The sequence below is a fragment of the Prionailurus bengalensis genome, chromosome D2 (genome assembly GCF_016509475.1).
Source record: "Prionailurus bengalensis isolate Pbe53 chromosome D2, Fcat_Pben_1.1_paternal_pri, whole genome shotgun sequence".
NCBI classification, from domain to species: domain Eukaryota; kingdom Metazoa; phylum Chordata; class Mammalia; order Carnivora; family Felidae; genus Prionailurus; species Prionailurus bengalensis.
The window spans coordinates 60,053,335-60,070,628 of NC_057351.1; the positions used below are offsets into that span (position 1 = coordinate 60,053,335).

General features: G+C 39.1%; 1 protein-coding gene across 1 annotated transcript in view; it reads right to left on the reverse strand.

The window, feature by feature from the left end:
* The window catches only part of ARMH3 (armadillo like helical domain containing 3), a 175,519-nt gene that overhangs the window by 146,390 nt on the left and 11,835 nt on the right, over positions 1-17,294 (reverse strand). Inside the window, exons 2-9 of the mRNA XM_043597329.1 lie at positions 15,566-15,678; positions 13,086-13,142; positions 12,795-12,941; positions 10,132-10,239; positions 6,278-6,370; positions 5,235-5,309; positions 5,029-5,115; positions 310-366 (exon numbers count right to left, since the gene is read on the reverse strand). Of these exons, the coding sequence (XP_043453264.1) occupies positions 310-366; positions 5,029-5,115; positions 5,235-5,309; positions 6,278-6,370; positions 10,132-10,239; positions 12,795-12,941; positions 13,086-13,142; positions 15,566-15,667 (726 nt within the window). The 5' untranslated portion in view covers positions 15,668-15,678. The remainder of the gene's footprint in view (positions 1-309; positions 367-5,028; positions 5,116-5,234; positions 5,310-6,277; positions 6,371-10,131; positions 10,240-12,794; positions 12,942-13,085; positions 13,143-15,565; positions 15,679-17,294) is intronic.

A 17,294-nucleotide genomic window follows, 5' to 3' on the forward strand; every position in this document is an offset into this window, starting at 1 on the left:
AAGGCTTCTTATTCTTGGGAATGTAACTTACTGACTCTATAGGATCATCAACCTCAGCACACTGTAACATGAAACATAACCAACCATTTCATCATGATTAGCAAACAAACGTCTCTTCACACCTTCCTTCCATGATGAGAAGATTAAAGACAATAAAATAGTCACACTGATGCTCTAAAAGGAAAAGACCGATTCCCTCTTTATAGCCAGATGAAATTAACACAATAGCTCTCTGCTCTCTGTTCTAAATATCAAGTACTTAAACAAACATAAGTACTTAAAACAACATACAAGGATCTAGATACTCACATTGAGCGTAGCCTCATCATCCACGATAGACAGCTTCACAATATAAGGATTCACAGACTGTTAAATAAGAGAAGAGATTCAAGGTGAGTTGACTTAGTTAATAACCCATTAGTTATTTAACAAAGTGTTAACAAAAATGGTTCTATAAGGCCCTCTCTCTGTAGTGATGCTCCTAATACCCAGATCAAACCCATTCTGCCAACTGACTCCCCCCATTTCCAGTAAATCTCTCAGTGTGCATGGGCAATCACCACACACACACACACACACACACACACACACACACACACACCAGTTCTGTTCTACTTGCATTTTCCTCTAGGCTGGATCGGTCCAGGCCTATGTCTGCCACTTCTCCCTTCTTTCCATCTTATTTATTTCTAAGAAGTGAACACTCCACAAAACTCATTTCGTCCTATCCTACCAATAATCTGAGTCCATAGGGACAGCAGTCTTGGGGGAACATAAAAGCTTCTTTGCCATAAGGCACAGATGTATAAGTTGTTAACTTACAGTCTCATCCCAAAGGCTCCCTAACCATTCCACAAACTATATGCAAGGACTGATTCACCCACCCGTAAAACAAAGCCACCTTGGGGGTGGAAAGTGGCAGCTGCTTAACAGCCAGAGAGGCCATTTATGGATCTGATACCCAAATAACACTGCAGGGGAACTGAAAAAAAAAAAGATGTAATTACCCAAACTACAATCTGGTCAGAACACTGGGATTTAATGATTGTCCCATCACTTACAACATTGGAAGATTTCTTGAGTTTTCCCAGACCCAATCTCAGCTGGGCAGCATATGGAAATGGACATATATTTAAACTCATTATGCAGTTGGGCCATATCCTACCAGTGGAATGAAAACCAATGACCTGCTCACCTTAAAAACATCCCACACAAGGGATGTAAGGAAAGACCTCACCTAGATCAGCCACCAATTTTAACCCAAGGGAAGCAAAGAACAATATTGGTAGTTTCTACAGCACCCAAGAAAACTCATCACTGAGAAACTTGGAAACCCCCCACATAGACTTTATTTAATCAAGTTTCTGAGGGTATCTTTTGAATGTCAACTGGGAATAGAAAAAGAGACAGCTTTACTTTCTTAAGAGCCCAAATGTTTACAATGTTTTCTACAACAAAACCCAAGGAGGTAAAATCCACTCCATTTGCCACTTGATCTGAAAGAGGAAGGCTCTCTACACTGCTTCCTACAACCAGTAGTCAAATCCTGCTGATGCTGCAGATGTCAGACAAGGTCCAATGCAAGTGGGTCCTTGGAAAAGAAACTGGCAGTAGGCTGACTTAGAGATGCCACAATGAAGAGAACAACACTAGAAGGAGCAGGCCACTGTTTCTTGGCATAATCTTTAAAACGTCCTTGTCACTCACCGTCCCAAAAGTCCAGTTTTAGGTAATAATAAAGATCATCTGATTACCAAGAACAACCGATCTTTAGCAGTTGAGGAAAAGGGAAGGTGGCTAAAAGCAAAGGTTTGGGTTCTAGCTCCTCTACTTACTAATTGTGACAAATTAGGCACCTTTATTAACATAAGCTCAACTTCCTCATCTTCAAAATGGGGACAATATTTTCTTTCTCAGGGTTGCCATAAGACTTAAAAATGAATTAAGACATGTAAAATCCTTAGCATAGTATCTAGCATACGGTGAGGGCTACATGATCGGTAACTATGTATTTGCTTCTTCAACATTTTTATCATGTTTGAAGGAAAACTCTTTAAGAAAAAAAACGAGAAGGATCAATTTGCAACTGGACAATAAACAAGTCTGTAATTTCTGGGAAACATCATATCCAACTGGGGACTGAGTCACGTCATTACAGGAGACTGGGCAAACCGAGAAGGCCAGGATCTTAATGCTGTGAAAATTTCTATTCTACCAGATACTGATTTTCCTTAACACTATATGCCTGTTGCGCTGGTCACGTTTTTTAAACTGAAAGCAATCTACTTCTCATCCACAAGACAGAATTACAAACTCTGTGAGCCTATACAGGATCACTCTAATAGGGTTCTGCCTTTATTTGATCTAAACCATACCCATCATTTTTCATTGGCTTTTGCGGGGGGAGTGGGGAGGAACCTCTTCTATCCCCTTAGATGAAATAACAAAAATGGAATGCACTATTTCAGGGGAAGAAGAATTATTTACATTTACTACATGATGTCTTTTCCATCACTTCCATTCCTTAAGTCCAACAACCTTATCTGCCTTCTCTGCGTTTAGGTGGGTGCCCAGTCTCCCTGGAGCCCTCTGCACCTTGCTAAAAGGTTGCAACTTTCCCTATCCATCATGGGATGGATTGTGGTGGTAGCTAGAATCTGTCCTCCCCAGCATGCATCCTCTCATACTAGTTTGCATAAAATTTTACCAGCTTTTGGTTTTGCTATGTTCATCTGGAATTCCTCATGTGCCTGTCAAAAACCTTCCTGCTCCATGGTCACTAGGTTTCCTTAATGGTTTCTGATGAGTGACTTCTATCAAAAGCTGCAAAGCCCAGATAAATTATGCCCACTAGCTTGCCCTTGCCTACTATACTAATTCTTCTGAGGCTTCTGACAGACTAGAGATGCATACCTCACTCCAGAAATATGATTTTCTCTAGTTCCTTGTCCCTGTCTAATTTTTCAGGCTGACATTTCAAAGAGCCCTACTGGGCTGAGCCAGGGTTCAGTTCACATTTAGAGAAACCAAGCCACTGCCTCAGATTGGCCTGCATCCAGCAGAATGTTCAGAAAATATTCATTACTGATGAGGGCGCTTTCCTATAACGTACAACTCAACTTTCATTAACTATCTCCAGCATTTTTCCTCAGTTACTTCTCTTGCTATTGTAATAAGGCCACAGTGGCTTTTACACATGACAGAGATCAAAATGGCTACCATGCCAACCCCCCCAGATCACCAGTAAAACAGGTGTTGGTGATACATTACATATTTATTAGTAGCTCCACACACCATTTGTAAGTTACTCCAAGAAAATTAAAGCAATCAACTCCTGGGATCCCTAACACAGTAACATTGCTCCACACATTCCAGTCCCTCTTTAAGTATTCCTTTCTCACAGCCTCCCCTTCTTCCATACTTCTCCTTTATAAGCTTATAGAATAAGCTCCAGATTTTGTTACCCATCACTCTTGACTTGACTAAGAACCATCTCAGAAATCACTAAGTGGGGCACATGGCTGGCTCAGTTGATGAAGCATGTGACTCTTGATCTCAGTGTTGTGAGTTTGAGCCCCACGCTGGGGTAGAGACTACTTAAAAATAAAAAATTTTAAGGGCGCCTGGGTGGCTCAGTCAGTTAAGTGTCTGACTCTTGATTTCGGCTCAGATCATGATCTCCCAATCATGAGGATCAAGCCCCACCTCAGTCTCCGTGCTGAACTGAGCATGAAGCCTGCTTAAGATTCTCTCTCCTCTGCCCCTCTCCCCTTCTCCCGTACATACACTCTCTCTCTCAAAAATAAACAAACATTTAAGGGGCACCTGAGTGGCTCAGTCAGTTGGGCATCCCACTTCAGCTCAAGTCATCATCTCGTGGTCCGTGGATTTGAGCCGCGTGTTGGGCTCTGTGCTGATAGCTCAGGGCCTGGAGCCTGCTTCAGATTCTGTGTCTCCCTCTCTCTCTCTCTGCCCCTCCCCCATTTGTGCTCTATCTCTCTCTCCCTCTCAAAAATAAACATTAAAAATAAATTAAAAATTAACATTTTTAAAAATTAAATTACAAGAATAGAAATCTTAAAAGAAAATCATTGACTGAGGATCCAGAAGCTCACAAACGAAAAGCCTCCCTCCAGCTGGCTCATTTCTCATAGCACTGCTACTCGCTAAGTGAAGAAAGTCAGGTTACCTCAAGGCAGCTCCTGGATTCTGGGTTCAACCCCTAGTGTCCAGAGCCCAGTGCCAAATGCTCCCTATCCCTCCAAAGCAATCCCCAGTGAGGCCCCTGGTCTTCCGTGAGCCCCACCTTCCTTTTCTGTGTGTTCTCCCTTTTAAGAAGAATCAGGTAGAGGCATAAAATCAAATACAAATCTCTGAGTTCTGCTCTTCATCTCAAAAACTTGTAAATCTGTCCCTGATTAACTCAGGAACAAAGAGAATTCCAGAACTGACATGAGTAAGGCTCTGTCTTCAATTCCCCATTAAAATCAAAAAGAGTTCCCAGACCAACAGTGATACTTACACAAGTGGACCGCATTAAGGAAATCCAACATACAAAAGTCCAATCTTTCAAAACAAATGTGTTAGGTCAGTGGTTCCCAATCCTGGCTAATCATCATACTCAACAGGAGAATAAAAAACAACCACCACCACCACGAACAACAACAACAACAACAGATTCCCAGTTCCTACCTCCAAGAGATTTGGATTCAGTGTGTCCAGAGTAAAGCCCAGAAATTTCTTCTTTTTGAAAAGTTCCTAGGTGATTCCAATGATAAACTAGGTTTGGGAACCACTACATTAAGGGATATTCACTCACTTCATTAGAAGTTGTACCACGGGATTCCTTTAAATGGCTATACCCTCTGCCCCAAGCATTTAATATAGAAGTTTTAGAATTTGGTTAATCAAAGTTAATCTATATACCATTTACCAAGAACGTGTCTTCTATGTTAAAGTCCTTTAGGAGTGGCCACACTTAGGAAGATTATAGAAAGATTGTAAGTGTCCATTAAGGGGCCCACTCACCTCATATTTTCTGTAATTCACCAACAAAGCCAAGAGGACAACAGCATCATACCCATGCTCCCTGCGACTTGGGGGGTGGGAGAGTATCTGTAACATGAACCAGAAATGCATGAGTGCTAACTCCTAGTTCCTAGGAATGCTGACAGAGAAGATTTGAGGAGGCGGTTTGCCCAAAAGAGAAAGAGAGGATGGGGGAAATGACCTACCTGTAAAATTGCTTCAAATATGCTGTTGATCATCACATACTCTAGGATAGTGTTCTGGCTGATGTTATCTGTCACCTAAATGCAATAAAAGGCTTTTTAGGGGCGCCTGCGTGGCTCAGTCGGTTAAGCATCTGACTTTGGCTCAGGTCATGATCTTATGATTCAGGGGTTCAAGCTCCACATTGCTCGCTGCTGTCAGCACAGAGCCCGTTTCAGATCCTCTGTCCTCCCCTCCCTCTGCCCCTCCCACGTTGGTTCTCTCTCTCTCTCTCTAAGATAAATAAATATTTTTTTAAAAGGCTATTACTGAGGCACTCTACTATCTCAAGTATAACTCCTCCCCCACTATCTAAGAGAATCAGAAATGTTAAAACATTCTACTAGATACTTAGTAGACTTTTAATAAGCACCTCTGAAGCTGCCAGAGCCTTAATAGTCAGACACGAGAAGGGTAAGAAATGAGCGAATTAAAACTTCCCGAATCTCTGAATGTACTGTTTCTCTCACACCCTCACTTAAGCATTTACTTCAGTTTTGGGGGGGGTTCATTCCTCAAATGCACAGAAAGAAGTTTATGATCCAGAAGACTTTGAATGATGGCAGGGAAAAGGAATTACTTGAAGTAAATGAACAACACCCCGCCCTCCTCCCACTAGAAGGTACGGGCCAGCTTCCAGTTATGTCAAAATCAGAACAAATAACTATTCAGAATCACAAAAACTGTTTCCAAATGAGACCTGATGAGAAGAGCAACTCTGACAATTCAGAAGACAAGAATTCTGCAGGGGTAGTACCTCTAAAGTGAGAAATATCATGTATCCCATAGGCTAAAAATGCCAATGGTTGCAAAGAGCAGCTTCCAGGAAGTGAAAGCCCATTCATCTAACTTCCTTCTACACATTCACATGCAATGGAGTGATATGATGCCCCAGCAGAGAATTTTTTTTTCCTCTTTTCCTTTCTAGCTTTGGGCTCAAGCATTCAAATAAGCTTGCTCCTACTGTAATACCCTTGATAGAGAAACATATAAATGGGTCACTTACGGTCACTAAGCAAAGGAGAAGTTTCAGACATAAACTCTTCAGACTTTCAGAACCTTCTGCACAAAGCAATGAATCCAAACTCTCCATCAAGTTCTGAGAAAGAGATCCATTAAGTATTAAAACATACCAAGTAACGTCTCTACTGTGTCTCTGTCCAACTCTGGGTTTATGTTACACAGGGTAATGTGTACAACATTCAATGAAGCAACCATATCACTCCTTCAGGCCTAGCCCTTGCAAGATCAGACAAAGAAAAGTAAGACTTCAAAGTGTAGCTATTTGGGGAAAAATGCTTTAGAACAACAGCACAGAATAATAAATTCACTACTTCATCAAATGAATGTTTGCAACCTATCATTCTCATGACCTTTAGAACAGAATGAAGTTAAGGGTGCCTGAGTGGCTCAGTGGTTAAGCATCCAGCTTTGGCTCAGGTCATGATCTCATGGTAGATGGGTTTGAGCCCTGTGTTGGGCTCTGTGCTGACAGCTCAGAGCCTGGAGCCTGCTTTGGATTCTATCTCCCTCTCTTTCTCTGCCCCTCTCCTGCCTGCATGCTATTGCTCTCTCTCTCTCTCTCTCTCTCTCTCTCAAAAATAATCTAAAAATTTTTTTAAATGTTTAATAGAAGTAAATTTTTTAAAGGCTAATAACAGTGGTTGAATAATAAATTAAAAACAATAAACTAATTCAATTAAATTAATTCAATTACATTAGGAAAAAATAAGTGGTTAAAAAAAGTGGTTAAAGACCAATAATGGTTAAAAAAGATTAATAATGGTCAAATAACTATAGATAAGTTTCACTATCTGATAAAATATATCATTTGATGGAGGCACGCTGAATAAACAACAAAGAGACAATATCACTACTAGCCATCACTGGCCGTATACACTATCCAACAAAACTAGCTGTGTCCACCTTGGTCGATTCTACTAGACAATGTGACTAGAGTATATCACTTGTACTAACAACCAGCTCTCAGACCCAATGTAATCAAAAGATGAAACCCTCACACGCTACAACAGAAGGAATAAGAAAAGAAATATTTTACATTAAATGAAGGAGGAGAATGAATGAATAAGATTTAGCATGCTGAAAGCTCAAGTGAAGGTTCAAAATTAGTTACTTCAATTCAACAAATATATGGTGAAGGTCTACTATATGCTAAATATTGTGCTTTCAAAGAATTCAAGAAGAAAAATTAGATAATGGCCTCTGCTCTCAAGTCATTTTTAGTCTACTGGAAGAGAAAAATAAGCAGTTTTAATTGAATGGTTACTATGACAGAAATATACATGAAAAAGGGGAATTATCTCAGAAGTCACCTATTCCAAGACTCCTAAGGGGTGGGTTATATTTTGGAAAATCAGTAGGAGTTAATTAAAACTTGATGAGGAAAAGAATTCTAGACAGGCAATAGCATGATCAAAGACACATGAGGAATGAAACGGCCCTGGGTGTGGAGTTGGAACACAAGTAGTTTATTATTATGAAAGTACAGAGGGAAACACAGTGGTGAGAGAGACTAGAGAAATAAATAGGGAGCAGGTCATGAAAGCTATATAAAGCTAACTAGGGAGTTTGGTCTTTATCCTGTTATTGATGGGAAACTAATGAAGGGTTTTAAGCAGCAGAGATTTGAGTGTAAGATACATCACTGTGGTATCAGTGTGGATGACAGATTTAAAGATGGTAAGCCTGAAGGGAGGGAGACAAATGAGGACTAATCTAGCAATTTTCTGAAGAAGCTGCCATGTCTTATTTGCCTGTGTATCCCCTGTGCCTGGCACATTGGAGCCTAACCAACATTTGTCAAAAGAATGAATGAAGGCATCACTGAAATGGTTCTGGTGAGAGATAATGGGGACACTGGCAGTAGGGGAAAAAAAGCAAAGGCAGGTATGAAAAATATGAACTGAGGCAAAATTAGATGAACATGGTGATCATCTGGATATGAAAGATGAGAGGAAGAGTCAAGGATGACTCCAGCTTTTGGCTTGGGTGACTGAGATGACAGGAGAGCCCATTCTAACAGGGAATGAATGAGGAAGAACAGATGAAGGGGAAATAAGGAGTTCCATTTTGTAGATATCAAGCAAGAGGTACTTTAGGGATGTATGAGTGGGTAAATTCAGCAACTGCTTACAGAGTATACAACTCTGAGCCTCATGAGAGGATGTTAAGACTAACAATAGAGACTTAGTAATCAGCAGCATATAGACAATAGTGAGAACTACAAGAATGAGAGTGAGATCTGAGATTTTACCATGATATATACATAGTAGCAGTAGAGGCTTGGAAAACTGACTCCAAGTACTAAGTCTTCATGTACTTACAACTATATGTTCATAACTTGTAAAAAATAATCTGATCGCTATAAGGATTCTTTGTCACATAGATTATTTCAAATTCAGAGAATGACAGAAGACTAGTTCTTCAAAGTTCATATTATAAACAACATTCACTCAAGATAGTGTCAAACATTACAAACCAGATATCTGATAAGGGACTTCTATCCAAAATACATAAAGAACTCCTACAATTCAACAATATAAAACAAATAACTCAATCTAGAAATGGGCAAAGGATTTGAATAAATATTTCTACCCCCCATAAAATATATATATATACATATATATATACACATATATATATGAGAGACAAAAACGATTGTTGACGAGGATGTGGAAAAACTGGAATGCTTATACACTGCTGATGGAAATGTAAAATGGTATACTAACTTTGGAAAACAGCTTGGAAGCTCCTTGAAATATTAAACATAGAGTTACCATATGACCCAACAATTCTCCTCCTATGTATATACCCAAGAGAATTGAAAACATACATCCACACAAAATCTTGTTCATGAATGTTCACAGCAGCATCATTGATAATAGCCAAAATACTGAAATATCCCACATGTCTATCAACTGATGAATGAATAAATTTGATGTGGTACATTCATAAAATGAAGTATCAGCCATAAAAAGGAATGAAGCACTGACACATGCCACAACACGGTTGGACCCTGAAAACATTATGCTAAGTGCAAGAAGCTAGACACAGAAGACCACGTATGATTCCATTTAGATGAGATGTCCAGAATAGGTAAACCAATAAAGACATAAAGCAGATTAATAGTTGCCAGAGGCTAAAGAGAAGGGGGAATGGAGAATGACTGCTAATGGGAACATGTATTCTTTTTGGAGTGATAAAAATGTTCCAAAATTAACAGTGAATATACTAAAAACTACTCAATGAGGGGTGCCTGGCTGGCTCAGTCGGTAAAGCATGTGACTCTTGATCTCAGGGTTGTGAGTTTGAGCCCCATGGTGTTGGATATAGAGATTACTTAAATATAAAATCTTAAAACAAAAAACCACTGAATTACATACTTTAAAAGGGTGAATTGTATATGTGAACTATCTATCAATAAAGCTATTACTTTAAAAGTGTCAAACAGTAGAAATAAAAATTCTGGTAAAGCCATTATGTAAATAAGAAAACTTAAGTTTAGAACTGAAGTTACCCCTGTATATTACATTACCCTTGTTATATATTATTTGAGTTCATAAGTGTTTTTAAGAACCTATGAGCACATGATACAAATCATAAAATAAACTGCTCAGTCTTTATCCTGCAGGGGAAGGATACTTCAAATTTGAATTTCAAATTTTCCTCTATTCAGATAAACAAATTTGTAAAACAAAAATATCCAAATTCAAGAACAAATTCAACCACTTCTATCCACCTGAGTGCAAATCTTCTAGTACATTAACTGTCTACAGATGGTATCCGCAAACAGCTGTCAGAAGCAGCCATCCACAAGCACATCTACAACTTATGCCTCACCTTCATGCACAACTCTGCCTTGTCAAAGCCCATCAGCATGTTGATGATGTCAAACCCAGAGGTAGATTTATTCTTTTGATGGACTCCTCGAATGAGTGCACACAAGGTCTGCAGAGATTAGAGAAAGAATTCTTTTGTAGAAAGGAAGTCTCAAAACGTGAAGGGCACTGGATCTGTCGCCTCACATTGCCACCTCAGAACCTCCTCCTTACACAGCTGACATTCAATTGCTCTATCACTCTAAGCTTCAAAACAGTCGGAGTCTTACTACGTGCAAAATCCAGACATTAAAAGAGGAACAGCACTTGAAATTGTTGCCATCTTTTTTGTTGTTGTTTTTTAGTCATCGTCTTTTCAAAAATTGCATTGCAGACAAAGACTGGAAGGTGAATTCAAAAATAACAACAGTTCTTGAGCTTGAGTCATGGGATTGGTGGAGCTTTTTTCCTTTACTTAAAATTCATTACCGTATTTACATTTTAGTTTATAATTCTTAGTATTTTTTAGTAACTACAAAAGTTATTTTGGTCCATATGATAACAACCAGTTGCTTCAAATCTTAAATTCATGGGGCGCCTGGGAGGCTCTGTCAGTTGAGCGACTGGCTCTTGATTTCGGCTCAGGTCATGATCTTGCAGTTCGTGAGATCGAGCCCCGCGTTGAGCTCTGCGCTGACAGCGTGAAGCCTGCTTGGGATTCTCTCCCTCTCTCTCTCTCTCTGCCACTCCCCTGCTCGTGCTCGCTCGCTTGCTCTCTCTTTCAAAATAAATAAATAAACATGAAAAAAAATCTTAAATTCATTATAATCTCCATTCACTACTGACTAGCTGTGTAAACCTGGACAAGTTAGTTAACTTTTCGGTGCCTCAGTTTTCTCATCTATAAAATGGGAATGACAAAAATAGCACCCATCTCATAGGGATGTTGTGAGAACTATGAGAATTAAAACACTTGGAATAGTCCCTGGAACTTTATTAATGCTCTAAGAATAGTGCCTGAAACTTTTTAAAGCTCAACAAGTATCAGCCATTTTAATAATATACTATATTTTTATGGGTTACCAAGTGACTTAATGTCAATTTACTTCCACTGAACTAAAAACAGTTTACCATTCATGCCTCCATAGTGAGCTACTGCAATTCTAGGAAGTAAAATTTCCAACTTTCATTTCAGCTTTCAGTGAACCCCTACAACTGCAATACCCAAAATGCAGAATCTACTGTTAACTTTGTTAACACAACTACAGGGTAAACATGGTCCTTCTTTCTGGGACATCAGCTCAACAGGTAATTTCTACAATCTACAGATGAGAAAACTGGGGCTCACAAAGTGATTTGCCCAACTAGGAAGTTAGAAACTTAAACCCAATCTATCAAAAGTTCCAGGGGTGCCTGGGTGTCTCAGTTGGTTGAGCGTCCAACTCTTGATTTCAGCTCAGGTCATGATCCCAGGGTCATGGGATTGAGCCCCACATCGGGCTCTGTGCTTAGTAGAGAGACTGCTTAAGATTCTCTTTCTCTCACTCTGCCTCTCTCCTCCACCCGCATGCTCTCTTTCTCTAAAATAAAAAAATAATATCAAAATTTCCAATAAAATCCTTTATGTTGTCATGGATTCTTCATATTCTAAGCTTGTCAATCACTGCCCTAGCTACTCAGCCTGATCTAAGATGCACCAGAGTTACTGGACTATAAACTTAGAAATTTTGCCCATGATTCATTCAATAAAAATTTACTTCTAAAGTCCTACTTGCCAGGCACTGTACTATACACTAGGAACAAAGTACTGAATGAAACTAATGAAGTCTTTGCTCCCAAGAAACCTGTAATGTATCCCCATTATCCCAATGCTTGGCACATAACAGTCATTCAAGAAATAATTATTCAGTGCATCTTTCCCATGAATATGTGACTTAGCATTAAGAACAATGATTCTTAATGTTTTCTGAGTTACAGACCCTTTTGAGAATCTGACGAAAGCTCTCTTTTCAGAAAAAAATAGCCACATACACCTAAAATATTACATATAACTTCAGGGAGTCAAGGACCCTCTGAAACCTCAAATTAAGAACTCCTGATCTAGTGAGAAAATACTGTTTTAAGAATAATCTCTTCTGGGGGTGCCTGGGTGGCTCAGTCGGTTGAGTGTCCGACTCTTGATTTTGGCTCAGGTTGTGATCCCAGGGTCATGATGTCAAGCCCCTCATCAGGCTCTGTGCTGAGTGTGGAGCCTGCTTAAAATTCCCTCTCTCTCTCTCTCTCTCTCTCGCTCTCTCTCTCTGCCCCTCCCCCTCGTTCATGCTCTCTCGCTCTCTCGAAAATTTAAAAAAAAATTTTTTTTTAAATCTCTTCTGATTTTTGCTAGACTAACTATCCCTACCTCATAGTTTCCCCTCTATCTCTTCCTTTCCTCAAATAATCAAGAATTCTGTCCATCTGTCTTGGCTTTAGATCAAATCATACAATGAACAAGATGACTAGTATAAGTGTCAATTTGTTTAGCCAGGAAGCTGGCTCAACAAACATGGCATAGATGTTTATTATTTAAAGGGGAAAAAAAAACTTCATACCTAAGGGCAATTTTAGGTTCCTCAGGTCCCAACAGATGTATTATAACTCCTTTCCCCTATTAAACAGGACTTCCCCAGTCACCCAGCTATATACCTGTAGTGCATTGACAACTCGAATTGGATGTTCCTCTCCCAGAGCTTGGATACAATGTTGAAATAAGCAATTAATATTGTCCTTGATCTTCATTAACTCCTCACCATCAAGAGATTCCAGCTTGCCTTCTAGGTACTCTAAATTCACCTACCAAGGGAACAAAAGGGATATTATTTTTAGTAACGTTTTCAGTGTACTGTATTTAATGTGAGCGCATTTTAGTGTCGCATGTAGTACACAGGAGAAGGCAATTTCGTTAGTAGGAAAATCCAGAGATACCATCAAGTTTACCTTCATAAGGAAGAGCTCCTCCCAAAATCGTGGACTGCACTTACTGGGGTCCTCTGTCTGAAATCAGAAAATAAGCAGTTCAATGTCCCCAGCTAACACCAAAGCATTAAGAACACATCTGAAAGGGTCACTTACACATAATCAACCTTATCTTTCAAAATTAACTTTGAAAATGTTTGGTCATTCTAAACTGCTATAATAGGGAACAACAGTTTTGGAGGTTTTTTTCCCCCAAATGGAAGATACTGTGCATAGATATATATTTGTGTGCCAGAAGTTAAATAATGGCTCAAAGAGTCTCCCCCCAAATCTTTCTCTTCTAGCAAGAAGTAAACCTAACCAACTGAGTAAGATAGTCACATTATGATGTCCCTATCGCATCTGTATGTTCTGCAAAGCCCTTTCACATAAATGAAACACAATAGCCCAGAGAGCCAGGTATAGTAGATACTATCTGTATCCTCCTTTTAGAAAAGAGGATCCACAAAGTTAAGTTACTTACACCCATACAAGATCCAGAACCTGAATCACATCAGCAATACCACATGGTTTTACAACATCTTGTGCTGACTGCTTCTACTTGCCCTCCTGTATGCATTTAGTCCACTGTACAGAGCTTGTAATATGGTCTTCCTTAATTCAAATTGGTCCAAAAGGTTAACAAAAGTATAGTGCTAAAATCCAAAATTTCTTAGCAATAATTTTCAAACAGAAGTTCTAAAGAGTCAGAGGCTTCTGGTTCAGGAGCAAAATAAGAAAAAGAGAACCTCAACTTTAAAGGAAAACTAATGACATAAAACCAGTAGATCAATCGCCCACTATCACCCATAAGTTGACCTTTTAAAATTACTACCAACTAATATATTCATTAGTTACGAACTCTTGATCTATTAAGAAAATACCATACTAGGAATCTCTTCTGGACTTTTAACTAAGAATGACACAGAGAAGCAACATTTCTGGCATTCTCCTAAGGTTCTCATTTAGTGATTTCTTTCCATCCCCTTCTCCTAGAAGGGGTCACACACTGCCTCTCACACTTCAGTGATGTCATTTTGCTATCTATATATGAAACTCCGACTACTCATGGTGTTGGCACTTCCCACCCTCAAAGCTCATGCAATCAACAATTCTATGTATGCCAACCCTACTTCATATAGAGAGAGCTCTAACAGGACCCAAGTACCCACTCATTTGCTCCATACTGTGATCTGCGCAATTCTGTATTAATTTTGTGCATATCAAACTGTCTCTAAGGTTTCCCAAGAGTTAGATGTTTTACTTGATCACATTATTTATTCTGGGCCGTGTGACAAAGTTGAACAAGTAAGGGCCCTAGAGTCAAACACTAGGGTTCAAACCATGGCTCCATTACCTTCCAGCTGTGACCCCTAGTTTCCTCATCTGTGAAATGCTCTTTTACATAGCATATGTGAAAACATAGCATTCTTGCAGCATTCTTGTTAGAATTAGAGATAATGAACTTAGTAATGCACTTAGAATAATGCCAGGCACATAGTAAAAATTCAATACTTAGTAACTCTTTTTAGAAGTATTATTCTGTTTTACATATGCTAGCTATGATCAGAATTTCAGAAGGTAAGTACCCCCGCAGAGTATCTAATTTACTCTCACCTTCCCTGACAGGGTAAATTTTAAAACAAAGGCTTGGATCATGGTCAATCAGCAGTTATGAAGACCCAAAGAAATCTTCCACCTAATCACTAATAATTCATCAGTTACCTTATAGAGTTGGACAATGAGAGAGACTAAGCAATTGTTCCGTCCACTAGGTACTTGAGATGAAATGTAACAGTTCATCTTTTTTTTTTTTTTAAGTTTATTCATTTTGAGAGAGAGATTGAGAGAGAAAGAACAGTTCATCTTTTAGAATCATAGAATTCTAGGACCAAAAGGAACTTCAAGGAATATTTAGGATAGAAGAGTCCGTAAGTTGGGTCATGCGGGTGACAAGTTTCTTAAAGATATTCAGAAAAAATGGGTGCCTAGGTGGCTCAGTCAGTTAAGCGTCTGACTCTTGATTTCAGCTCAGGTCACGATCCCATGGTTTGTGGGTTCAGGCCCCACATCAGGCTCTACACTGACAGCGTGGAGCCTTCTTTGGATTCTCCCTCTCCCTCTCTCTGGTCCTCCCCCACTCACACACTCTCTCTCTCAAAATAAATAAACATTAAAAAAAAAAAAAAGATATTCAGAAAAAAAAGTTCCCGAGGTTTCCTCCCTCCTTTCAATTGTTTTACCCGGCTCATGGCAACAATCTGTAAGAACAACATAACAACAATACATATAAATTAATACATGATCATAATCTCCACCAGGAGAGAGCTCACTCTCATCCTCACCCTCATTCTCCCTCTAAAGAACTAGAAGGTAGCAGGCAGAGGTGAGCTTATTTCTCATTTTGGTACAAGAAAGTAAGGAGTCAATCTGCGCAGAATTGTCAGAGCTCCAGGCCTTACCATGAAGATCTCATCATACATCAGCACCACTTTTTCCTTCAGTGGTTTTCTGGAAGCTGAAGATTTCCGGAGCAAACCCCCTCTTTTCTCCACCTGTGCCATGGTTAGAGAATCTGTGAAAAGAAAGCCACAGTCAGTGCTCAAATGCTCTCCAAGATGCTGGATGGTCTGTTGAAAAGCTCTCAATGGGAACTTTTCTAAGAAAAAGAAAAAAATGATAAACCATGTAATAGATCTTGTGCATCTGTCCAACACCCCATCCCCTCACCAGGTAATTTCAAGGCTTAAATCATTGCTTGGCCTACAGCAAAACACATTTTACATCTTTAAAACCTGCCAGTGGACAAGGCTTACACAAGATCCAAAACCAGGAAAGAAAGTGTAACTAGCTCCAACTAGAACAGATCTGGCCATATATCTGAGGTTGATGGAAGGAAGGCTACAAAGCACACATTGCCCACAGACTGATGGTGAAGTTAAATTACAAGTATTGATTGAGCTCAGGACCATTAAGGCAGGAAGTGTGCTGCAGACTGATGTGCTCCATTGATTTCCCCAAAGTAAGTAAGTCCTCAGCACTGCAAAGTACTTGGCCTTCACTGCCTCATAAATCACACTGCACTTGACTGTCTTCAGAAATTCCTCTGGAAAGAGACCCAAGGCAGAAAATAGCAGTTATAAGGACAAAAATTAAATCTGATTTCAAAATAACCAAATATAACAATCTACTTCTGTCAAATCTAATTATATATATAACACTATTACAGATCAAACTTCAAAGTATTTTTCAATTCTTTTATAGAAGCAATTCCATGAATCACGCCCAATTTCCCCATCTTGTTTAAAGGAATTTCAAGTTTTTACAAGGGAGAACTTGAAATCCCACAGGTCTCCACTGTGGATTTACACATTTCCCCTCACTTCCCAGATTCTTTCTACTGTTGACAAAATTCCTGTCTCTCTCTTAAATTCTAGGCTCTAGTTGTGAAACTTAATCTCATCCAATGGCAAGTGTGGGCAGTAGCAAGGAGGCTGATTTTACTTCCAGACAAACCCAAAGCAGCAGAACAAAATTAATTTTGTTCAGTGACTTTTGGAAAATATGTGCTATGTTTCAAATCAAAAGCAAAATTTTATTTAAGGAAGAGATGCATCCAACACCTAAAAGACTGTATCTCAGACATGGCCTTTCTCTAATATATATAGCCAAAAAGGAGATTTACCTTTGAGCACAAAAAACACAAAGCACAGAAAATCTCTCCAACTAGATATCCAGCATCTTTGGCACATCTTATCCTTTTTTTTTATAAGCACTATGGTCCAGAGAAAACTGAAGGAAAAAAAAAAAAAAAAAACTAACAACAACAACAACCAAAAAAGAGAGAGAGAGAAGATTCTTTGGGGCAATTTATACTATATTGATCATGTCTTTACCTTAAAGCATGAAATACAGCCTCTGTTCAAAACATTCTTGTGTCTTTTAAATAGGTTGTCAAGAGGAAGATGTCCTTATCGGGGGAAAATAAATTGGAAATCAGCAAGATCCTATTAAAATAAATCAAAAGCAATGCAATTCTAAACTTAGTAGATATAGACCTTTCATGTGTTCAGCTTCAACCAGTTGATTAGCGGGAATAGCAGGAACCACTAGTTTCTGGGTGTGAGAAGCACCTGTTTACAAACATGCCCCTCTGAGGATTTATAATTGGGTTACAGCTAATCAATGTCC